Here is a 24,735-nt window from a genome sequence, read left to right as displayed (position 1 = left end):
GCTAGGGTGTTGGATCGGCAACTAAAGATGACCTCTTTAAATTCTGAGTTTCTATGACTGATAACTCGGATGACAAGGTCACATTTGACAGTATCAAGAGACCCAGGAAATAACAGGAAAAGATGTGTCCGCCTGGGCCAGATGACCTATCCAGGCAAGGAGACAGGCAGTTGTGGTAACAAAAACACGCCGCCGGCGGCTCAAATTGAAGCTCAATCCAACAGTCCAGTCTTAGGGGTCCCAGATAAGGTCTGCAGGGCTCCCTGAGCCACTGAGAGAAATGCCCACACCATGCCAGTTATAAAATACAAAATGTGGCTTTGTTTTGAATAGAAAGGAAGAGCCCAATTCAATTAGTGATTTACCGATAACGGAGTTCTACTACTTGGTAACTAAAAAGAGCATCATGTTAAAAATGCCACCCCCTCCCCAGTAACCCTGCAGGCCAGGGACTAAGCTGATCCGGTTGGTGCAGCTTGGCCCCCGCACCTTTTGGGGGCTGTGGCAGCCCCTTCCAATGCTAACTTATCTACATGTGGTTGCAGATTTGGGGGGGATAACAAGCAAAGCCCCAGTCAAAGAGCTCCCCGGCCCTTCAGCCTCCATGGCCCAGCTGCCCAGTAGTGGAAGTAGGGGCCTGTTCCATTTTTTGAGGAGGGACAGTATACTTTTCGATGAATGCTGATTTCAGGCTGAGGCCCATGTTCCAGATCACAGCTCTCAGAGTGGGCTGTGGATCAACCTCACCCGAAGTGCCCAAGGTGCTCATTAAAAAAGACGGATGCCGGGCACCCACCCTCGACCCTCTCCGGTTTGGGAACCTAAGGTTTGACATTTTAACAAGCACCTAGGGTGATTTCTAGCCGCCGCGATATTTCAGAAGCACTGCTCCAGCTCCCGAAAGCTCTTCTTAAGAGTTGTTCTTGCTACTCCTGATCAACTCAGCGGCTGCCAAACAGCCGGCATCTTCAATCGAGTGCACTCTTTGAAGTGGGTTAAGCTTATGAAAACATTTTAAATTTCTTCCTTCTGAATCCCCAGAATACTGCGTTTTGAAACCTCATCTTAAGCAATAAAAACATTGCTGGAATCCAGGCATAAAGTAAATCTGAGCAAAAGATGATCTCCGCTCTTACCAGAAAGAATCCTGGGAGATGACAGGCACAGGTGGTTGGCATAAAGCAAGCTCAGCTCTCCCCTGCAGGCCAGTGGCCCAGGGTCCCAGAATGACAGTGTGGGGGGGATGCAGCTACCCCAGCACCCTCACCACCGCTAACCTGCAGCTACTTGGCTTGTCCCTGGGCTTGTGCTCCAAACCATGCTTCTCCTTGGGTTACACATCTTCTGAGTCCCTACCAGATGGTTGGGCAGAGCAGAAAGAACTCTGAACTGAGAGAGGGTGGAAAATCCCCTGAGCCTCAGACTCCCCTCTCATTTTCATTCTTTTTTTTTTTTTTTACCGAAAGGAACGTAGCATGGGCCCGGCCATCCAAGGAGGGCTCACAAAAACAGCAAATGGAATCAAGCCACAGGGACGTCCCTTCTGGAATAGAGAGAGTATGATTGTCCATACCTGCTCCGAGTTTAGGGCTTCCCAATACTTCTGCTGCAGAATAAAAAGAGAGATGGAAACAAGTGTTGGCTAGATTTTGCCGGCATCACAGAGCAGAGCAGAGCAGAGCTTAGCGCCAGCCCAGTGAGCGAGGCGGCAGGGCCCTTCAGTGATCTGGGGGCAGAGGAGAAGCTGACTTCGGCAAGCAGAAAGGCAGCAGCTACTGGTGGCTACAATTTAGCTAAATGATCAATAGGATAATTGTGATAATTAGGAAAGGCTGCAGGTCCTTGGAAAAATTACAATCTATACAAGATTTTAAAATTACTATTATCAGAAATTATTATTATTATTATTATTATCAGGCATAATAATAAATCTTCCATTTATTAACCACATGGCTGAGATGAGTCAACTCAAACCCATAAAACTAGGAGAGATGCAAATAAAATCCCCTTGAAAATACAGGGTATTTGCTACCAGCCAAGATTCATTTTTAATTAGCCTTTACTGCATGGGTGGTTCCACCCCAAGGCTCAAATATGTCTGATTCAGGTTCTTGAAGGGTGCATGATGGTCTGCTCTTGTTTGTTTGGCAGCTCACGCAGTGCCTGGGAGATGTGTGTTTCTGACATAGAGCTGTGAATCTACAGATGTCTGGTACACTGATCTGTCAGTGTCTGTCGAATTGAATAGCTGCTGATCCACACAGTCCACAGGATTTGGTGTTGTCACATTAAAACAAAGCCTCTACTGTTCAATTCTTTTAAATTTCCATTAAAAAAACTTTTTAGGGGTGCCTGGGTGGCTCAGTCGTTAAGTGTCTGTCTTCAGCTCAGGTCATGATCTCAGGGTCCTGGGATCGAGCCCCGCATCGGGCTCCCTGCTCAGCGGGGGAACCTGCTTCTTCCTCTGCCTGCCGCTCCCCCTGCTTGTGCTCTCTCTCTCTCTCTGACAAATAAATAAAATCTTAAAAAAAATTTTTTTAATTTAAATTATTTTTAAAATTATTATTTTTTAAATTAAAGGTCCTATGCTTTTTAAAAAAGTAATCTCTATGCCCAATGTGGGGCTCCAACTCACAACTCTGAGATCAAGAGTTGCATGCTCTATTGACTGAGCCAGCCAGGCGCCCCTTAAATTTCCATTTTAAACAACTTTTTAATTGTAGATTTTCAACCATACACCAATAAAAGAACATCTAATGAACACCCATGGACACACCCTGGTTTATTTGATCTAGCTCCCCCAATTTTTTTATTTGTTTAAATATTTTAAAATAAATAATCTCATCTGTAAATATTTCAGCACGCCTCTCATAAATAAGGGCATTAAAAAAAAAAAAAAACCTAAGAACAGTGCATTATTAGACCCAACAAAATTAGTGATAATTCCATAGTATTCATCTTTTAATGACATCCCGCTGTGGGAGGGAGACATAAACTGGAAAAAAAAAACCCACGGAATTGAAAATAAAAACAGGATTAATTGGAAAAGATATGAAATTACTAAAATGATAGTTCTACACACTGCAAATGACAGAGATGTTGGGAGGACGTAGGGGTTGAAAAGTGAAACAACTTTTACAAATGAAACAGAAATAAAAAGAGAGATGAAAGAAAAGTTGCTTAAATTTTACCTTTCTTTAGAAAATACAGATGTTCATGCAAAATAGCAATAGTAATCTGATGTTACCACAGTGAGTGGCTGTATTTGTTAAAAAAAATTATTAAATGCAGTGTGACATACTGGAAGAGAAAAAGAATATTAATGGAAAAACTGGTGACATCCAAATGAAGTCTATAGTTTAGTTAATAGTAATATACTAGTGTTAATTTCTCAGTTTTGCCAGAAGCATTCTCGTGTAAGATGTTAACATTACAAGAAACTGGGCAAAGGCACACAGGAACTTTCTGTACTACTTTTGCAACTTTTCTGTAAATCTCAAATTATTCCAAAATTTAAAAAGTTTATTTAAAACCGAGCAAACAAACAGGCCCCAAGAGTCCTCCAACTGGATTGATAAGAAAGCTTGAAACTTCCTTTCCCAATCTTCAACATCAGTCTAAAATTTAAGAAGAGTGCCCTCTAGTGGCAGTAGTAGTCAGGATTTCTTTTTAAAGTTCCTTCTTAAGCCAAAAATGACAATGTGCCCAAGGAGTGCAATGAACCCAAATGTCTCTGAGATCTCTCTCCATGTCCCCAAAAGTGAAAATAAATAACATTTTCTGGTGCTTTCCCCATTTCAAGAATAAAATGTGTTAATTTCTGTGCAGAAATTTTTTCAAAAACAAAATAAATTCTATCCCATAATTCTCCTCCAAGAAAGAGCCTCCATGAACAGTTACTGAATAGCCCTCTGAAATACACATAAACACACACACACAAACCACAATGTGCAAATGGCTTTTCTCCCTTAACATCTGTGAGCATTACCTTGTGTCTTTTTTTTTTTTTTTAAGATTTTATTTATTTGACAGAGAGAGACACAGCGAGAGAGGGGAACACAAGCAGGGGGAGTGGGAGAGGGAGAAGCAGGCTTCCCGCCGAGCAGGGAGCCCGATGCGGGGCTCGATCCCAGGACCCTGGGATCAGGGCCTGAGCCGAAGGCAGACGCTTAATGGCTGAGCCACCCAGGCGCCCCATTACCTCGTGTCTTGAAATTGTCTTTAGGACCATGATTCTGTCACCGACATGAACCACAGCATGTAATATGTCAGTTCAGCTCCTTTCTTTTTTTTTTTTTTTAAACGTTTCTTGTTTTTTGTTTTGTTTTTTAAAGATTTTATTTATTTATTTGAGAGACAGAGAGCATGAGAGGGAGGAGGGTCAGAAGGAGAAGCAGACTCCCTGCCGAGCAGGGAGCCCGATGCGGGACTCGATCCCGGGACTCCAGGATCATGACCTGAGCCGAAGGCAGTCGCTTAACCAACTGAGCCACCCAGGCGCCCACTTCAGCTCCTTTCTAAAAGCACACTTCTTTGTGCTTCTGAAATCAAAGAAGCAACATGTAGCTTCCCGTCTACAAAGCATGGGGTAACTTTTCCTTTTTTTCTGAAGGCTTTTGAGGTATGTCCTAGCCGTTGAGGAAACAGGGTCACTTTCCAGGCTTACATTTTAGATTTCATCCTCTTACATTTAGGGAGAAGCGACTTTTCCCAATACTGGGGAGGTGACACAGTATTGGACTCAGGACCGATTACAGAGTTTTTTGTTTCTTCTAATTATAAAGTGTTAAAGACTGGCCAGGTACAGACCAGCTATGGTTCTCCCCCAGAATTCATTAAGTAGATTTCCTTTTGACCTGGAGCCTTACAGACTTTAAAAAATTACACCATATGCTTCCAAATGGCACCCTTTCTATTTCTCTAGTTCATTAAGCTATTCTATAGCACCTACCCTAGACGGAGCAAGGTTTCACCTCCCCACGCATTCCTTCCTCCTCTCCGCCTGCCCGAACTCCACAATACACTTTTACACTTAAGGTCATGGTGTTAGGCCGGACCTTAAAGACAGCCCAGTCCACAGCTGGGGTTTCAGAGTGAGCATCTGTGGGAACAGTGCTCTTCACATCCCGACCTTGGCGGAGCCTCACCGCCCTCCCTGAAATCATCGTCTCCACTTTCAGAGCAGGTCCAGAGAAAGGATGAGTGCAGCCCGACTGACACCATGGCCGGAAGGCCCAGAGTGCGTATCCAAGCCCACCTCCAGCCTGCTTTCCGTGACCCTGTGTGCGGCACACCAGCTGCCCCTACCTGATCCTCCCGGTCACCCTGTAATACGGGTATAGCACAAGTCTCAAGATTCCCATGTACAGAAGGAGAAGCCAAAACTCAGGAAGTCCAGTGGGGGCCCAAGGTTGCCTGGCAGGTCAGCGAGAGCCCAGAGAAGCCCGAGTCTGTGCTGTGTCCTGCACGGCGCATTTCCCTCTGGGGCCCAGGGGAGCCTCTCCGCTCACCCCGGGGGAACCAGCTGACTGAACACACATTTCAGGAAGTATTCTTTCTCATGGTCTCACTGCAAGTGGCGCCAGCTGTCTGGGAAGGACCCAGATCCGTGGAGGGCAGAATCCATGTCCTGAACTTGATTTTGACCTTTGGACTTATTGGAATGTTCTGGCCTCCTTCTTTATACTTATATGATTTTCTTCTAAAATTAGCACTTTTATAGCCTATTAATATAAATATATATTTTAAAAATATATGTAATAAATTTATACACAAATATAAATTTATATATAATAAATATACATTTAATTTTATAAAAAACTTAAACATGTTTTGTTGTATATATGTGTGTATATATATATACACACATACATATAATTTTTTTCCTTAAAAGAATGATTTGGCCTTAAGAATGGCAAACATCCAAAGGAATCTGTCCTGGTCTGCTGGTGCTGGAAGCAGGGTTTAGAGAGGGAACAAGCAGTCTTGGTTGTCAACAGGCTTAGGCACAGAATTAGCAGGGACATACAGGGACCTGACCCTCTTCAAATAGAGCAATCTGGTGTTTGGTCCTGTTCTTATGCCCCACACATGTACACACAACGGACTTTGTTCCAACGACAGAAACAGCCTCTTTGCAAAATTTCTACAAAGCTTCTTCCACCAGGTCTATGGCATTTTGAGGGAGCACAGAGGGAAAAATGACTAAATACTCTTTCATCACAAAGCTGGACTTAAATCTTTTCTTGCATTCCGGTGGGGGGGGGGGTGGAGAAAAGGAAAAGAAAGGAAAGGAAAGGAAAGGAAAAAGAAAAAAGGAAAGGAAAGGAAAGGGAAAAGAAAAGAGGAGAGGAAAGGAAAGGAAAGGAAAAAGAAAAGAAAAAGGCAAAGAAAAGAGGAAAGGGAAGGGGAGGGGAGGGGAGGGGAGGGAAAGGAAGGGAAGGGCTTCAAAAGGCACAGGAACAGTTTCAACACTGGAGGAAAGTCAGGGGCTGGCTGCCCCAGAAAGGGAAAAGGGCACTCCCGAAAGCCCTGTCCTCTGGGCCGCGGCCCCCACTGTGGACACTCAGCATCCGCTCAGTCTGCCCTCGGGTGGCTCTGCAGGAGCGGGGCTGCCTTGTGCTGAGTGGGTGAATGAGTGAGCGAATGAGCGAGTGGATCCTGTCTCTGTGGAGCGTGCCATCTCTTGTGCAGACGTCCAGAATCCCACACAGTCCAAACACATGGCCTCCCTACAGGGTCACAGGTCACACTGAAGGCCCTGGCATCATTCATCTGGTGCCCTGACCAACCCAGCCCTGCACACTTGAGGAAAGGTGAAAATAATCCAAAGTCTCCCTCCATGTGAGCTCACCCGGCCTCCTCGGTCTCTGTCTCGGCCCTTCTCCTGTTCTGCCGTCAGTGCATTTACTTGCAAACCCCAGTGTTTTCTCCTATTAGGGCATGCCCTGACCACCCAGGGGAGTACAGGGGGGCGGCAAGAGTCCCGGACAGAGAGTCGGGTTTCTCATCTGTAAAATGGGAATGCAGGATAAGCCTGGTCCTGCATACCTCCCTGGGTAGGAGTCCCTGCCAAGGCAGTGCGGTGCAGCGGTTAACAACAGGGGTTTCAGAGCCAGACAGAGTTGGGGTCAAACCCCACATCTGCCCCCTCTTATTATTATTATTACTACTATTATTATTAACGTTTTCTTGGGCAAGTTACTTAAACTCACTTAGTTCTAGTCCCCTCTTCAGGAAAACAAGAATAACAAAGGTAGGGGTGCCTGGGTGGCTCAGTCTGTTAAGCATCTGCCTTCAGCTCAGGTCATGATCCCAGGGTCCTGGGATCGAGCCCTGCATCGGGCTCCCTGCTTGGCGGGAAGCCTGCTTCTCCCTCGGCCTCTGCCCCTCCTCCACAAGCTCTCTCTCATGTGTTTTTTCTCTCAAATAAAGAAATAAAATCTTAAAAAAAAAAGAAAGAATAACAAAGGTACCTGCCTCGGGGCTGTTGGGAGGATTACACGGAGCACCGCTTGTAAAGTACAGAGCACACAGTGTCTGGCACGTGTCAGCGATGACAACCACCATCCTGACTGATGGATGTGCAGGCACGGAGTGAACTAGGTGCTGTGGAGACCCTCCCCCGCCACTCCCCTCCTCCCCAGCACTGCAGGAAGCAGTATTCACCCCAGTCGCTGTGTGCCCGGCACACGGACATAAAGCCACCATCTGAGAGTTACAACATCATAAAAGACCACAGGAGAGAGAAACACATCACCTCAATGACGCAGAGGGGCTCCCAGGGCTCCCAGGCCTCCATGGGCCTGGCGGGGGGGAGCTGGAATGCATTCACTTAGGGGTCTGAGGGGACAAGCAGAAGCCGTCAAGACAGACAGCCAAGGCCACCTCAGGGGAGTCCAGGGGAGACGGGCAGGGTGGCGCAGCCCGAGAGTGGGGACAGATGCCACGCTGTCTCAGCCTAATGCCAGCAAAGATTGGAACTGTGCAAGCCTCAGAGCAAGAAGTCATAAGCCAGAGGCAGTGCCGGACTGAGGCTCTCTGGCATCAGTCCTCAGGCTTCATCAGTCCCCAGGCTTCAGTCCCTCGGGAGTGTGGTCTGGGGGAGTAACACTCTCATCTGTGACCAAGTTACCAGGTGCCTGCCACCCTGTGAGGTGGGCTCAGGCCAGCCTTCAGGCATTTTTCTTTCCAATTCCCATGCTCAGAAAATAGGTGCCAAGTAAGTGACCAAACGGGCAGGTGAAGTGCTACGTTACTCACCTGCCAAGAGACACCTTCTTGCTCATATTCTGCCATTAATGAACTGGGATCTTTAGTGAATATTGCTTCAAAAACCAGGGACACTGTCAAGCTTGGACAGTCCCACCACCCAGAGGCAGCCGCTGGTTGGTAGGCTTGTGGGGTAATTTCAATTTTGTTCTTTGCGTTTTCCAAATGTTCCACAACAAACATGTATTACTTTTAAGAACAGAACACGCAGACAACCAGCAGGCCCAGCGGATCCCCCAGCGGACAAAAGCTCCGCTGTCTCCTGCTCATCCACTGAGCCATCTGTATTGGGAGTTTTCCAATTCCGTTTGATGCGTTAGCGTACATATCTAGTGGAAGTCTAAGTTATTTCTTTGCAGGTCTCAGTAGCTTGTCATTTGTGGTGTGTGTGCTTTTGGGACTGAAGCCGGAGGACTGTGCCGTGGGCCGGGCTGGGGCAGGTGAGCTTCAAAAACTGTATTCCTTTCAACATGGGCAATGCCTTCCGTTTGCCTAATTTCAAAGTGTGACCCTGTCCCCTTTGTACTTAGATAGTTTTAAAAACTCAATGTCTAGAAAGACAGAGGTTGTAAAGAATGGGGGAAGGACAAGGACCACAAATCACAGAATGGCCCAAACCTGCCACGGAGACAAATGTCTCAATTTTTCAAGGTCACTGTCCAATCCTTACCTCAACTTTGGCTGCCCCTGTTTCCACAGAACAAATACTGCTCCTGGGTCTCCCCAGCTCCTCCCTGACTCATTGACTTAACTGTCTTTCCTCCTCACTGAACCCATTTGGCCATCAGGCTCATTCTGCACCCTCCCCCCGCAGCCTTAGATTTCTGCCAAGACTGCTGGATGCAGGCTGCCAAGCCATGTGCTGTGGGTGTCCTACAAATTCTGAGACTGGATCCAGGAAATAAACAACACCAAATGACATAGGGATACATGGGCCCCAAATGGTCCTCGGTCTGGTGCAGAATTCTTCACTCAAGACCCAGCTTTCAATGGCCTCTGTGTTCTGGAATCGAGGGGCAGAGAAAGGTAAAAGTGGCTCAGGCCCTACTCCTAAAAAGTTCCTGCCCATCCTGGTGGGGAGACACGCCCCTACAGCTCATCAGATGACACGGCGAACAATGGAAGTTGTGTAAGAGAGGTGTATGTTCTGGCACCCAAGGGAAGGAGCCATTAATCTCATGTGTGTGTGTGTTGTAGGCGTGAAAGTAACGCCACCCAGCAGGTGGCATCTGGGTAGGATTCTGACACACGGGCCAGGGAGAACCCCAGGGAGAAAGGCCCAGAGGCCTGGGTGCAGGGAACAGTCCATTGCCAAGGTGGACATAGAGGTAATAAGGGTGGGGGGCGATCCCATGAGGCTAAGGTAGCGGTGAAAGGTCTAGAACGTCACACTGAAGAATCTGGACTGTATCCCACAGATCAGTGGCTCTGAGTCTTTCGGATTTTGGAGTTCACAAGTTCGACTCATCCAAGATGGCTAACGGACTATTTTGCCAGATAAGGCCATTACAAAAGCCAAAACCAAAAACTCAACACCAACTACCAGTTGCTATTATCATTTTATAAAAGGGCATTTTAACTCCAAGAGTGTAGAAGACAAACCCAGGGGGAAGGACAGTCCTCCTTTCCCCACCCAAGCCCTGCCAGAGACAGCGGACACTCTCCTGTTGCCACCACACACCCACGACACTGTCCTTGTTGTCATTGTCCACAGGCAAAGGGAAACTTCCTCCTAGAACCGGGCCGGGAGCCACAGCGGGGGGAGTGACAGTGACCTAACAGCTCGACCCGAGAGTTAGAGCCCATTGTGGCATCCAAAATACGACCTGTGTTTTCTTCATAGATCTGAGGTGGAGTCTGCCGAAGTGCCGTGCACGGTGCCCAGCACAGGGCTCCTGGGTACGAGACCCTGAGAGCTCCAGGCCGGTAGCTGGTGCTCCTCCCAGGGGAGAGATGTTCCACGGTCAAATGGGTTCGGGGAACACTCCGACTGTGACAGTTAGTCACTCATGCATTTAATTCTGTAAGGCTTGAACATGCAAGTGACTCTAAGACGGCACTGAACCATGCCCTGTGGCCCTGACTCATTTGACCATGGGAAGCTCTTCTCAGCCCCACCCCGTGTGCGCACCTCTGGGGGCGGGAGCAGCATGCATGGTCGTTCACCGCCGGGCTGGCATGCGCGCCTCCGGGGGCGGGAGCACCACGCATGCTCGTTCACCGCCAGGCAGGCATGCGCGCCTCCGGGGGCGGGAGCACCACGCATGCTCGTTCACCGCCCAGCGGGCGTGCGCGCCTCCGGGGGCGGGAGCACCACGCATGGTCGTTCACCGTCCAGCGGGCGTGCGCGCCTCTGGGGGCGGGAGCCCCACGCATGCTCCTTCACCGCCCAGCGGGCGTGCGCGCCTCCAGGAGCGGGAGCACCATGCATGCTCGTTCACCGCCCGGCGGGCGTGAGCTTAGCGTGGGCAGCCTGGAGCACAGCAGTGCAAGCGCCGCGGAGGCAGCGGCAAGCGGCAGTGAGTGACAGCCATGCACCTGGTGGGCGGCAGCGTGTACCTCGAGTTCCGAGTTGATGGAGGAGACCTCGCAGGAGCTGCTGGAAGACACGCGGGCCCGGATGACCTGAACGGGAGGGTACGAGGGGGGCTCCTGCAGCGTGGCGTCTCCAGGGCTCATCTGTCCATCGCCGGGCAGCCTGGTGGTGCTGCAACTTGCCTGCAAGGTGTGTGGGGAAGGGCAGGCAGGGAGACTTAGCTTGCTTTATTTTTGAATTGTCAAAGCATTCAAATACTCCAGTACTGAAAGCGTACAAGGGGCGTCTGGGTGGCTCAGTTGGTTAAGATCCGCCTTCAGCTCAGGTCATGATCTCAGGGTCCTGGGGTCGAGCCCCACATGGGGCTCCCTGCTCAGCCGGGAGTCTGCTTCTCCCTCTGCCTTTCCCCCCACTCATGCTCTCTCTCTCTCAAATAAATAAATAAAATCTTTTTTTAAAAAGGTACAAAAGGGTGTAGAATGCAAAGTCAGCCCCCACCCGAATCCCGCAGCCACCCAGGTCTCCCCAGGGGCAGCCAGGGCTCAGGTTCCTGTGTATCCATCCAGATAGTCCATCCATACCCAGTCAAATGCAAATATACAGCTCCCCTAGTTCCACACACGGTGGCAGCACATCTACACTCTCCTAGGCACCTTGCTTTTTCTCACTTCACAATATGTTCTGGAGATAGTTCTATAGCAGAGGCTTTGTTGCTCTTTCTGTTCCTTTCGTGGCATCGTGTAGGTGTTCCCGATCTGCAAAACCTGTCCTCTACTGACGGACGTTGAGGGCGTTCCCAGTCTCTTGCTTTTACAACACTGGCTGCAGGAAATTCTACTGTACATCCAAGGTTTCAGGGTACTTAAAGGATACATTTCTAGAAGCGGAATTGCTGGATCAGAGGGTATGTAAATTTGTAATTTGTAATTTGGAGAGCTTCTGCCAAAATGTACTGCATGGCCTCATACCCACCAGCAGCTCGGGAGGGTAAAGGGAGGAAGAAACTTGCAAGATTTCCGTCCATCCGTCCATCCATCCACCCACCCATCCATCCATCCATCCATCCACCCACCCGTCCATCCATCCATCCATCCACCCACCCACCCATCCATCCGTCTCAGAAGAGAGCTTCCCCGGAAATCCTTGAAGCCCTGCTGGGCCAGGGCTTCAGAACCAGGCAGGATTTGGGTCCTTCCGCTGACACACCACAGGGGAACAGCCTGCCTACTAGAGCCGCATCTTCCACAACAAACCGCACACCTCGGCAAGAAATGCATCCTCCTTGAGTCTCAGTTTCCTAATCTAGCAAAGGGGGTAGTAGTCCCTGCCTTGCCTCCTTTGAAGGGGGTCAGAGGGCTCAGGTGTAAATGCCCCAGACACATGAGAATGGCTACTCGTACTGGACCCCAAATCACACAGGCTCCAGCCCTGGGTGCATCGGGCGCAGGGTTTCACGCGAGAGCTGGCTAGATAGGCTGGGGGGTGGGGGTCACAGGTCCCCAGGCAACAACAATAGAGTCCTCAAATGCTCCAAGCCATGATCCCCATAACCCCATGGCCCTCAGCCTCTGAGTTTAGCCTGAACCGGGTGCGTCTCCTGAAAAACCTCTCCTTAGGACCAGCGCCCAGGAGGGACTGCTTGAAAGACAAGGGAGCATCCCTGTGGCCCTTGTTGTCTACTTCCAGATGGCTGGGCAGACAGGACACACAGCAATGCACATGGCAGCAGGGGACCTATTTCACCACAACCTTGTCCCCTGGGACATTGCCATGAAAAACAAAAAATTGGCTAACTGAGCAGGCATGAAATGAACACAGAGAACATGTCCTCTTTAAAAAAAGCTCGGGGGCGCCTGGGTGGCTCAGTCATTAAGCGTCTGCCTTCAGCTCAGGTCATGATCCCAGGGTCGTGGGACTGAGTCCCGAATTGGGTTCCCTGCTTAGCAGAGAGCCTACTTCTCTCTCTCCAACTCCCCCTGCTTATGATCCCTCTCTCACTGTCTCTCTCTGTCAAATAAATAAATAAATAAATAAATAAATAAATAAAAAATTAAAAAAGCTCAGGTCCCAGGATCAGACAGGCTTCATTTGAAACCCATTCCTGTGCTTTTCTAACTATGAGATCTTGGGCAAGTTACTTAACCCTCCCTGCGCCTCAATTTAAAATCATAATACAATGGTTGATTATTCAATAATAACAATAGAAATAATAATAGTTATGAGAATTTACATTAATAATAATTTAAAAGCCAACCATTTATCAAGTGCTTACTTGGTGTCAGACATTATGCCAAGTAAGAGGCAGTGTCGCCTAGTGGTCAAGTGCACAGACTCGGGTAGAGACAGGTCTGAATCCTGGTTCTGCCACTGACAAGCTGTGTGACCTTGAGCAAGTTGCTTAACCTCTCTGTGCCCCGTATTCCTTATCTGTAAAATGAGGTTAGGGGTCGGCTGTGAGGTTTACATGAGTTCATGTACACAAAGCACTTAGCCCAGAGGGAGCATTTCTATGGTTGGTTACAAAGCACTTAGTCCAGTACTCTAAGCACCACCTGTGACCAGCGTAAGAAGCATCACGGAAGCGATGGCTGTTATTACTGTCTCAAAGACTGGCAAGTAGTTAGCCCTCAACAAACACACTGCTGTGGGAGTGGTGGCCCTGGAGCCCAGAGAAGCGGCTTCCTGCCCGGCAGGGACCGGGGCTGCAGGCTGGCTGCTGGGAGCTGTCCCAGCGACACCACTGCCCTCTGGTGGACACAGAAGGAAGAAGCCAAATGGGACTATTTGCTCAAAAATGTGAGGCAGGTGGCCTCAATGGAAGAGAATGAAGGAGGGACACACTTTTCTTTCCCGGAGTCAGTTCCGCAGCATGAATCCACTCAAGATTCAGGTACTGGGAGGGTTAGAGTGAATGCAAGTTTTGCACTAGTATTTTTCAGAAGTTCGATGATTTAAAAATTTCTAGTGCAAAACGTTGCCAGATGCTGCTGGGGTTCCCTGTGCTCTCTCCCCAGACTTCCCATTCTAACAAGGGTTTCATGGCCCAAGTGGGCTCTTAACTGTGAAAGCGTGCTCTCAATCTCTCTGAATGCCACTGACATCCTGGGGTTACTTGTGCCTCCTTTCCAAGGAACCACAACAAAGAGTAAAACCTATCTTTCAGGCCCAAACTCTGAGCACCAGCCCGTCTCTCGGGCAGCTGAACGGGGCCGCTACCACTGAGCTCCGCGCCACGCTCCAAACATCCAAACAGCCTTTACCGAGGGCCTCACACACCAGGGTCTAGGCAAACAGGAGAGAAGGAGGCAAAGTTTACATCCCAGCAGGAGACAGACAACCAAAGTAAAAGATAGTGAGAAGTGCTTTGTAGAGTATTTAAAAAGGCAGTAAAATAGAGAAATATGATAGAAAGGTAGAGGCTACTTTTAGTGTGTAGTCAGGGATGGCCTTTGAGAAGGAGACATTTATTTTATTAAGATTTTATTTATTTTTTTGGGAGAGGGAGAGAAAGATCAAGAGCAGGGGGGAGGGGTAGAGGGAGAAACAGACTCCCCGCTGAGCAGGGAGCTCATGGGGTGGTTTGATCCAGGGACTCTGGGATCATGACCTGAGCCGAAGGCAGATGCCTAACTGACTGAGCCACCCAGAGAAGGTGACATTTAAACTGAAGTCCGGAAGACCGGAAGGAGGCAGCCATATAAAAGCAATTAGGAGGAAGAGCATTCTAGGCACAGGAATGGAGAGAGAAATCCCAGGCAGCTGGGAGGAGTGAGTGAAGAGGGAAGAGAATAGGGGAGAGAAGTGGGGAGGGAGCGAGTGCTGGGCTCCAGGGTCTCGCAAGTCTGTGGAACTTTAGATTTTTTTCTGTATGAGATGGGAAGCCAGGGGACTTCAGACCAAGAAGGAACACGATGTAGTTGCCCCTTCTGGCTGCTGGCTGCAGGTGGAAGGGGGGGCAAGGTTAACTCCCGAGAACGGGATGAGGGAATGAGGTAGGAGGCTGCTGGCTCTATTGTAAAAGCAGTATGTAGGAGACTCACAGCTGGAGTGGACGTGCAGTGAGGGAGAGAGAAGAATTTGAGGACGGGGGAGGGGGAGGACATGGCAATCCCAAGTTCTGTTCGGACACGGCAAGGGTGGGGTGCTGTGTGGTGACCCCGCTGGGAGGGGAGCTGGCCCCGAGCGCTCTGGGACTGTGGGCCCGGGCGAGCAAGCATGCCAAGAGGAGGGAGCCCTGCGGGGACAGAGCTGGGGTGCTGCAGCCTTGGGGGCCAGCCCGCCCTCAGGGGCCTACACAAGGTGCAGAGAAGCTGGGAGCGCCGGCGCTCCATAAATCCGAAGCAGCCAGTGGCCAAGTGTGTTCAATCCCAACAAGGACAGAGCCGACCCAGGATTTACGGACTTGGAGGTCGCTGGAAGTCTTAGTGGGTGTGGGATGAGGGGGTGGACTTCCTGTCACCTCTTCCCATCTCTTTTCTAAACCTCTTCCTCCTGGGGACCCTCTGCGCACAGGCTTAGGACCTCGGGAGTCATCGGGAGCACTCAGCCTCCCTCAGCCTCCCAAGCCTCCACTCAGTCTCCGCCTCTCCCCCTGCCCCAGCCTTGGTTCAGGCCACACCACCTCTCTCCTGGACTTATAGCTGTCCCTCACTGACTGCCTTGCTTCTATCTCCTTTTTTTTTTTTTTTTTTTTTAATATTTTATTTATTTATTTGACAGAGAGAGAGTGAGAGCACAAGCCAGGAGACAGAGGGAGAAGCAGGTTCCTCGCTGAGCAGGGAGCCCGACATGGGACTCGATCCCAGGACCCTGGGATCATGACCTGAGCCGAAGGCAGCCACTTAACCAACTGAGCCACTCAGGCGCCCCGCTTCTATCTCCTTTTGCCTCGTCTGCCCTCCAACACTGCCTGAGTGACACCTCTAAAAGGCACATCTGGCCCTGAGTCTCTAGTCCTGATGCCTCCTGGACTCCTGCCCCTCAGGAGGATAGGCTCCACAACGGGACGATCTCTCCCTTGCCTCCTCTCCAGCCTTTCACCCGTCTCCCACTGAGGCCTTGGACAGCTCCTTCCTCCTTTTACATGCTTTCTTGCCTCATCTTGCCCATCCTGCATCTAAAGTGTCACCTCCTCCAGGAAGCCTTCCATGACTACTTCCCACCCTTCTGGACCCTTGGCTGTGGCCCACCGCCACTTACCTGCTGCACCGGCTCGATGGTCAGCTCCAAGTAGCGACTGATGGCTGCCATTGTCCTGAGTGATTTGCAGGGTGGTAGTGTAGTGAGAGGCACCCAATCTGAATTCTTTCAAGCAGAGATGGGGAGACAAAAACAGAATTCTTAGTCAGGAGACAGTTTCCAAAAACAAAGTCCCATTTTCTTCGAAAGAATCCCTAATTATTTTTTTCTGTTGTTTCATGGTACATTTCACTTTCTGCTTCCTATGTTCTCTCTCTCTCTCTCTCTTTTTAAGATTTATTTGTTTGAGAGAGTGAAGGAGGAGAGAGCACAACAGGGGAGAGGGTCAGAGGGACAAGCAGACTCCCTGCTGAGCAGGGAGCCCGATGCAGGGCTCGATCCCAGGACCCCAGGATCATGACCTGAGCTGAAAGCAGATGCTTAACTGACTGAGCCACCCAGGTGCCCCTCTTATCTCTTTGAGGTCACAGTAGGCCAGTGGTTCCCAAATTTTGCTGCATAGTGGAGTCACCCGGCATGTTAAAAACAAAACAAAACAAAGCAAAACCCTGATGCTTAGCTTTGCCCACCACCCCCTAGCAGACATTCTGATTCACTGGTAGGGATGTGACCTGGAGTTTCAAAGCCCCCCAGATGATTCTAAAGCGTGCCAAAGTCTGGGAACCACTGCAGTAGGCACTAAATAAATGCTTTTGTAAAGCAATCGTTCTCAGATGTTAGTGTGCATCAGAAGCACCCAATGGACTTATTAGAACACCCTCAGCTTCAGAGTTGGTAGAGCTGGTGGAACCCCAGAATTGCATCCCCAATAAGTTCGCGGCTGATGCTGGTCCAGGGACCACACACTGAGAACCATCGCTGTAAAGAACTATGGAAGAGGGGCGCCTGGGTGGCTCAGTCGGTGAAGCGTCTGCCTTCGGCTCAGGTCATGATCCCAGGGCCCTGGGGTCGAGTCCCGCATCGGGCTCCCTGCTTGGCGGGGAGTCTGCTTCTCCCTCTGCCCCTCCCCCTGCTCATGCTCTCTCTCTCTCTCTCATTCTTAAATAAATAAATAAAATCTTAAGAAAAAAAAAAAAGCCCTGTGGAAGACATTGCAAAGGCTCCCCTTCCTCCCTTCAGAACACCAAGACACACAAGGCTCTCTTTAAATACTTTAGCTCTCTGTGGGGACCTAATTTCCTAAGTTTCTGGAATGGAATGAAAATAACCTCCCATTAGAGCCTTGATGGGAACATGGAGCTCTGGTCCAAGCACTTGCGTAAACCCCTCTCCCTTGGCCATGTCCACCACTATCTTCTGTTTCATGCTGTATCAAACGAGAACGTTGGAAGGAGTGGACCAGCTCGCTCAGAGTCTCACTCATGCTCTCTGAGAGAAAAACGAGGAAAGTGAGGAGCCCAGGCAATAGGCGAGATTTGTCTCCTCAAGAAATTATCTTAGAAAAGGGGGACCTGCTTTATGTTCTAGTCCTGATAAGCACTGTTGTATTATGAAGGAATTTCTCAGTTACTGGGAACCGAGGACTTTTGACAAAGGTAAACTGCCTCAGTTAGGAGAAGCTCTGCTTACTCACAGGGGTCACCTCCTCAAGTCAGTAAAAGGAGACAAACACGCGTGCTGGCATAACGGAACTGTAAATGGTGGACACTACGCAAACAAACCTTGAAAGACCAGCTTTTAGCTGTATCAACTGAAAAAAGGCTGTGTTAGTGATGGCCATGATACGGACGTCAAAGACGCACGTGAAAGTGGGAATACATGTTTTCCTAAACTATGTGGGCAAAATCATATTATTTCTAAATTAACCTATTAATTTATGTAGTACGGGAACATATATATATATATATACACACATATATATATACACACACACATATATATATGAGGAGGTAAATTGCCAAAGAGCATACATGGACATTTGACTCTTCCATCTATGTTGCTAAAAATATATTAAAGTTTATTAAAAGATCAAAAAAACTTAAAAAAATACGTTGTAATTGGAAAAGTAGAGGATCCTATTTATTCCAGGTATGCTTGGTATTGGGCAAAAACGGTCATTTTTTTTCTTTTTTTCCATAAACAGTAGTTTTTTAAAGTCACCAACTGTTCTAGTTCAAGGGAGCCCCAGGGTTCCGCACGCAGCCCCCCGTGGGACCAGCAGTTTTCCAGCTGGCGAGACCTTGCCTCCTGGCTTTCTTCCTCTTTCTCCACGCAGGTCAAGAGGGCTTGGGTGTCAGGGCTCTCTCCGGCTTCAGGGGCAAATCCCAAGGCCCGTCTCATCTTGCTCTTCATCACCCAGGAGAGGAATATGATCTGAGAGGGAGAGTTAAGGTCCAAGGAAGCAGAGCATTTCGGCCACCCACGGCTACCTTCACCTCTACACCCCGAGGGCCCCCCTGACTGGGCTCTCTCCCTCCCGGGGATGATCCTGCCTGGGTTGGCCCCAGAACAGACATGTTCATTTAAGAACGGAACTGGGTCTGACATTTCCCCCACAAGGGCCCAGCAGCCAGCAAGACCCTGCCTCTAAGAATTTAGTAAATACTTAGTAAATACTTGTTAAACAAAAGCATTTTGAAAAACATCTTCCTTGAAGCGCTTGGCTTACAGGGACAGTACACAGAGTGGGTTGAATAGTGCCCCTCCACCCCCACCCAAATTCATATCTATCTGGAAGCTCAGAAAGTGACTTTATTTAAAAATAGGGTCTTGGAGCCCCTGGCTGGCTCAGTCGGTGGAGCAAACAACTCTTGATCTGGGGATTGTGAGTTCAAGCCCCATTGCTTCTCGGCCTTTTGGCTAAGATCAAGTGTGAGTTCAAGCCCCACGTTGGGTGTAGAGATGACTTAAAAATAAAATCTTTTTTTTTCTTTAAAGGGTCTGTGCTGATATAGTTAAGATGAGGTCATGTGGATTAGGATGGACCCTTAATCCCATGACTGGAGTCCTTATAAGAGCAGAGGACAGGCAGAGATACACGAAGGGAAGAGGTTTTGTGAAGACTCAGGCAGGAGATAAAATTACGCTACCAGAGCCAAGGAGCACAAGGGGCCATCAGAAGCTGGAAGAGACAAGGGAGGGTTCTCCCCCAGAGCCTCCAGGAGAGTGTGGTCCTGCGTGGACTTTGGACTTGTAGCCCATGGAACTGTGAGAATACATTTCTTTTGTCTCAAGCCACCAACTTCTGGTAACTTAATATGGCAGCTAATGAGAAAAACCACCGTTTTTAACTATTTCTAAACTATTTTTGATAAATCCACAGGTTTTTCATACACAAATTACCCACTGTCTGAGCTTAGCTTGCCCTTGAGGCTCTCATGTCAAGGTCACTGGGGTGTCCGCGCATCAGGCAACACCCACTGGGGAACCAGAAAGGTGATCAGGAGTCACTGACAAAGGGCAGCCCTTGTCAGCTTTTATCTGTGTCTCCAGCCCAGGCTCCAGTGCCAAAGACAGGAGAACGGGGATGCTTAGCCCTGCATGGCAGGTCGGCTTGCAAAGCCCGTTCCTAGCCTTGTGAGAAAGACAGGGCAAAGATGAGGGGAACAGGTTCCCGGGAGGGTGGGGGCCGGCCCAGGGGAGAAGCAGCAGTGAGACTGGTGCCCGGGTCTCCTGCTCCCAGGGCCAGGAACCTGCACACTGCCCCCTGCTGCTCCACAGAGGTCCAGCCAAGAGATCATTCTTTCTTTTATATGTACATAAAGGAAACAAAATACAAAATTGCAAATAACTGCAATTGCATCTGTCGGCCCCAGGCCTCAAACCTTGGCCCTGGCCCCTGGGAGAGAGCTCCATCTAGCAAGAGGGAGGGAGGGCACCACAGGGGCAGGGAGGACATGAGACACAAGCAGTCAAGCCCCCTAGGCCCCAGGTGGATACAGAGAGGTCCAGTGCAGCTCGGCCCAGGGAGGTCAGGAACCAGGGCGTGGCCCGAAGCAGGTACTCAGGCCGCCGGTCATGGGCCACAATGGCCGAGGCATAGAGGAGGCCAGCCAGAGCCGACAGGAGCCGGGTCCACAGGTGGATGGAAGAAAACACCTTACCCTGGCACTGGACAGAGAGAGAGGAGGGAGCTGGGCAGGGAGGAGCACTGCCCTCCCCCAGCTTCCTCAGAGCTGGATTCTTTTTTTTTTTTTTTTTTTTAAAGATTTTATTTATTTATTTGAGAGAGAGAGCACATGAGAGGAGGGAGGGTCAGAGGGAGAAGCAGGCTCCCTGCAGAGCAGGGAGCCCGATGCGGGACTCGATCCCGGGACTCCAGGATCATGACCTGAGCCGAAGGCAGTCGCTTAACCAACTGAGCCACCCAGGCGCCCCATCAGAGCTGGATTCTAAGACCTAGGCTCTTGGTGGCATGCAGGCTGCAGGGCAAGCCCTCTCTTTGCCCATGGCCAGTCCCCAAAGGTGCTGCTTCGGCTTTTGCTTAAACTGCTTCTTTTGCCTATTCATGCCTCAGAACCTGGCTTAAACTCAGCTCTGAGAAACCTCCCATACCATCTCCACCCAAACAGGGGCGAGTCACTCCCACTTCCAGGCCCCATGACACATGACACATCCCAGCAGACAGAGTGCTCCTGAGAGCGTCCTCCCCATCTCAGCATCCCTGACACCGCGCCCTGGGTAGGGGCTCATGAATGTCAGCTGGGAGAACGGGAGGGAATTAGGACAAATTATGAACAGCCAAGGACTGACTTCTCTTCCTGGGACCACCAATGCTGAATCTGGCCAGCCGGGAAAGGTCAAGAACATTAGAGATAACATTCTGGAAGTTTTGAAGCCAGGGGATATTTTTGGAGAATGAATAATGACAATACTGGTTAAAAAAACCAAAACGAAAACCAAACAAAAGCCAAAAAACCCACTTTCAATATTTATATGTTAAGTACCCTTTACAGGTGTGATGTCACTTTATGTATACATTTATGTGTATATACACAAATACTATATATTTTCAATTATATATAATCACACGGCATATTTAAATTTATATAAATATAAATTATATGTAATTCATTTTACTTATTAAATAATTATATTTAGAGATATACAGGCCTTGGCTAGAGAATGAAAAAAATTCAGAGGAAAAAGCAAGGTTTGGTTGATTTTCCCCATTTTTATTTTAACTCTCAAAAAGAGTCCTTGGGAGTGTTTTGTTTCCCTCTGCATTTCTTCAAGTTTTGTTCCCGGGGCTCCCTGTTTTGTTCTTGGCCATGCCCTGAAGAATGGTTCATAAAGACACCCAGCACCCGGGCTGGGGAGAGTGGTCCCTGACCTGCCGGCCGCACCTGACTCAGCCCAGGAAGCAGCTCTGTCCCAGCCAGCACTGCGGTGATGGGAAATCCTCGGGGATCCCCCAGCCTGCCCACCCCTATCTACTGTGGACACCGATGGCCCGAGAGGGGAGGTGACTTGCAGGGCCAGGGCTGGGACCTGCCTTCTGCCTCTTGAATTTGCACCTGCAGCTGCTCTGGATCAGCTCAACCTGGGTGAGCTCTGTGCTGTCACTCACGTGCCAACCCATTCCCGGTGCGCACTGACTTTAAAACTCAATCTCCCTTCGGGGTCAGTACTAGGGCCTATGGGGCTCTATTTGCCTGCACACTGGACACACCGTAGGTGCTGAGCAACTGCTATAGGCTGGGGTTGGCTCAGTGACTCGAGATAAGGCAGGTCCAGCACATGCGGGCTTCGTCTGGCTGGTCACACAGAACCCGGGGGGGGGATGTTCAGCCAGGAGGCTGCCTGGCAAATCTGCGCTGGGGGCTGGAAGCAAGCCGTGCCTCAGCTTCTGCAACAGCACTCCATCCCAGTGCTGCCAGCGTAGGCCATCCTGGTCAGCGGGCGCGTCCCTCCTGGAAGAACGGGGACTTCTTCCACCAAAGCCACCCAACCATTCTGCTCCTCAGCGCCCCCACCAGGGGTAAATTAGAAGTAGCTTCTGGGGGGGTATCTAGGCTTCACAGCCGTGCTGGCTAGGCTTCCCAGAACACCCCAAACCCTGCTGAGTTTCTCCCTAGTAAGGGGATCCTAGCTCTGGGCTCTTCTTCGTGGGACCAGAGACAGCACCTCAGAGATTGCCCAATCTAATCCCTAACATGATCTAACTCTATCTGCCTGCCAAGGGGCCATCAGGCTTGAATGCCTTTAGCGATGGGGAGCCCACTACCTCCTAAGACAGGAATAACAATACTGATCGCTTTCAACATTCCAGAAACTATGCAAAACATCTAACCTATAAATGGGATGTGCCCCCCGCCCCCCATAACCTCTTTCTAGTCTTGGTTTCGGTTCTCTTCCCCTAGACCACAGAGAACAGGGCTGCTCTTTCTGCCCCGAGAAAGCCCTCCTAATTCCTGCATCCATGAGCTTCCTTTGTCCCAGACCAGATTAAGTCTTTAAAAAGTGTCTGCTGGCACCTACCACGGGCAGGCTCCAAGCACCTGCAATACAGAGGGGAACAGAACAGACGAGACCACTGCCCTCAGGGCACTCACGTTCTACTGGGGACCAACAACGTGGTCAATAACTGAAGGAGCTAGTTTCAGGCTGTGACAAACGCTGTGAATAAAACGAAGCGGAAGGAAGGACACAGTCGTGGGGCTATGTTAGGTGCGTGGCGTTAGGGGCTGACTTGTTTTCCCCTCTCACAAAAGATGCTGAAGTCCCAGCCTCCAGAGCCTGTGAATGCGGCCTTCTCTGGAAACAGGGTCCTTGTAAATGACCTCGTTAAGATGAGGTCATTAGGGTGGACCCTCACCCAATATGACCGTGTCTTTATAAAAGGGAAAGTTAGGCCTGGACACGTACAGAAGGAAGGCCGCATGAGGACACACACAGGGAGAAAGAACGCCGTGTGAACCCTGGAGTTACAGAGCCATCGGCCAAGGGACTTCCAGGAACTTGGAAAGAGGCCTGAAAGAGCTCCTTCCCTAGCGCCTTCAGGGGGAGCATGGCCCGGCTGACACCTTGGTACTGGTCTGCTGGCCTCTAGTACTTTGAGACAACCCATTTCTGTTGTCCCAAGTTTGTGAATCTTTCTTACGGCAGCCCCAGGGAACTAATACAGCCAGGCACTGCACCAGTCCCTCTGACGGTCTTCGAGCCCCACGTCCCAGGGGCTCCCCACGCTCCCCTCGCTCCCCTCCCTCGGTCTGGGGGCGGCATGCCCCGGGGGGTTCCCGGCCAGCATGGCACAGGCTTCCACTTCCCACAAATGACCAACGAAGCAGCTGCCGTCCCTGAATCTGTTCTCCTGGAACTGCTATGAAATGATGCTCTGGGGCAAGTGATGTTTTTTTTAGCCCCAGCGAGGAGCCCGTCACGTTTCCGGTGTTAGGCCTGGCCGTTATTCCTGCCAGCGAGGCCCGCCAGGCACAGCAGAGCGGGTTTGCACACCCACGATATCCTGCTCTTCCACAGCGGCTCTCCGGCCTCGGTGGCTTTTCCTGGGGGCTCCCCGCTTCCCCTCACCTCTGCCTCCTCCAGGCCCACCATCCCTTCGGAGCCAAGCTGAGTGGCCTCCCCCCGCCTGGCGGTGTGATGATTTCACCCTCACTCATTTGAATAGCTTAGAACCCTCTTCTCCCTCCTCCGACACCTCAAACATCTGATTCTATCCTTCTCAGAGCATTAAAATATCCTGCTTTGCATTTCCGTGTCTTTCCAGGAGACTGTGAGTTTCCCAAGGGCAAGCACAGCATCTCAAGTCACGGCTGCGTCCCCTCCGGAACCGGCCAACACAGGGCTTCCCTCAGCCTGGATGCCAGGGAAGTTTTTGTGGGGAGGTGCTCCCGAATACACAGAAGCCCAGCAGCCTCGTGATGCTCTCCTCCGAAACTGTCTCACTTCCTAGTGGGATGTTCGTTTACTGAACCCCAGGGCCTTTTTCCTGAGAGCCTGCTTTTCTTTGCTATGGAGAGAACACAATGGGCTGTCCCGGGAAAGGCTCCAGTAGGCCCCCTGAGCTCCCGTGGGTTGGCTGCCCAGCCCCTGCACGTGCACGCGCGCGCGCGCACACACACACACACACACAAACGTGATCCACGTGTGACACAACCCTCCGCCCCAGGACCTGGAGCTTGGAAGATGCTCCCGGCTGCCCTAAGACCTGCCATGGTGACCCACAGTCCCAGCCCCGACCCAGCCTCACGATTCTGGAGAGCGGGGGGATCCGGGAAGCCCAGGAGCCAAAGGCGGCGATGCCACCCAGCAGGTAGCCGAGGATCTCAGTATTGTCCTGCAGGAGTAGGTGACACGCTCAGGGCCCTGAGGAGAGAGCCCAGGCATCCCAGACCCATCCTTTCCCAATTTTAGTAGTTTCCTCCCAACCACGGCAAGCCCGAACCCTATCCCCTACCCAGGGCATTTGCTGGGACCGTGAGGAGGGAAGGGACACGCACAGCCCCACGTCCTCCTGGGCTCAGCCTCACCTGCAGCAGGCTTTCCAGCAGCCTCCGCTGGGGCCCTCGGACGGGGCCCGAAGCCTTTGGGACGGTGGCCCAGAGCGCCCAGCCTGGCCCCAGGCTCAGCGGCAGGGCCAGAGCAAATACGCTGGCCCTGAGCCGCCGCCCCCTCTTCCTCTCCCGGGAGCCCCGACCTGCAACAAACACCACAATGCCACAGGCTTCTGGGATCTAGAACTCGACGGACCGCGGCCTGTGATAACCAGCTGTCAAGCCAGCCCTGATGCCAGAACCAGTTCCCAAGTTGTTCTACAGGCCACATCCTCC

The 24,735-nt window shown here is 50.5% G+C and overlaps 1 protein-coding gene across 6 annotated transcripts in view; it reads right to left on the bottom strand.

Annotated features, from left to right (window-relative positions):
* The window catches only part of TMEM44 (transmembrane protein 44), a 36,221-nt gene that overhangs the window by 5,620 nt on the left and 5,866 nt on the right, over positions 1 to 24,735 (bottom strand). For 3 of the 6 annotated variants that reach the window (XR_013445944.1, XR_013445945.1, XM_036114400.2), the window contains exons 4-10: positions 24,436 to 24,602; positions 24,156 to 24,242; positions 19,886 to 20,056; positions 18,191 to 18,319; positions 16,007 to 16,111; positions 10,831 to 10,989; positions 1,574 to 1,606 (exon numbers count right to left, since the gene is read on the bottom strand). Coding sequence is in view for 4 of the 6 variants with exons in the window: in XM_036114400.2 (XP_035970293.2) it covers positions 1,574 to 1,606; positions 10,831 to 10,989; positions 16,007 to 16,111; positions 18,191 to 18,319; positions 19,886 to 20,056; positions 24,156 to 24,242; positions 24,436 to 24,602 (851 nt within the window). In the remaining 2 variants the exon portion in view is untranslated. Of the gene's footprint in view, positions 1 to 1,460; positions 1,544 to 1,573; positions 1,607 to 10,830; positions 10,990 to 16,006; positions 16,112 to 18,190; positions 18,320 to 19,885; positions 20,057 to 24,155; positions 24,243 to 24,435; positions 24,603 to 24,735 lie in introns of all 6 variants that reach the window. The other 3 variants (XM_036114401.2, XM_078067826.1, XM_036114402.2) reach the window with 3 other exon arrangements.

The sequence above is a fragment of the Halichoerus grypus genome, chromosome 1 (genome assembly GCF_964656455.1).
Source record: "Halichoerus grypus chromosome 1, mHalGry1.hap1.1, whole genome shotgun sequence".
Lineage (NCBI taxonomy): Eukaryota > Metazoa > Chordata > Mammalia > Carnivora > Phocidae > Halichoerus > Halichoerus grypus.
The sequence above is the reverse complement of the archived record's forward strand: the minus strand, read 5'-3'. Positions and strand labels throughout refer to the sequence as shown.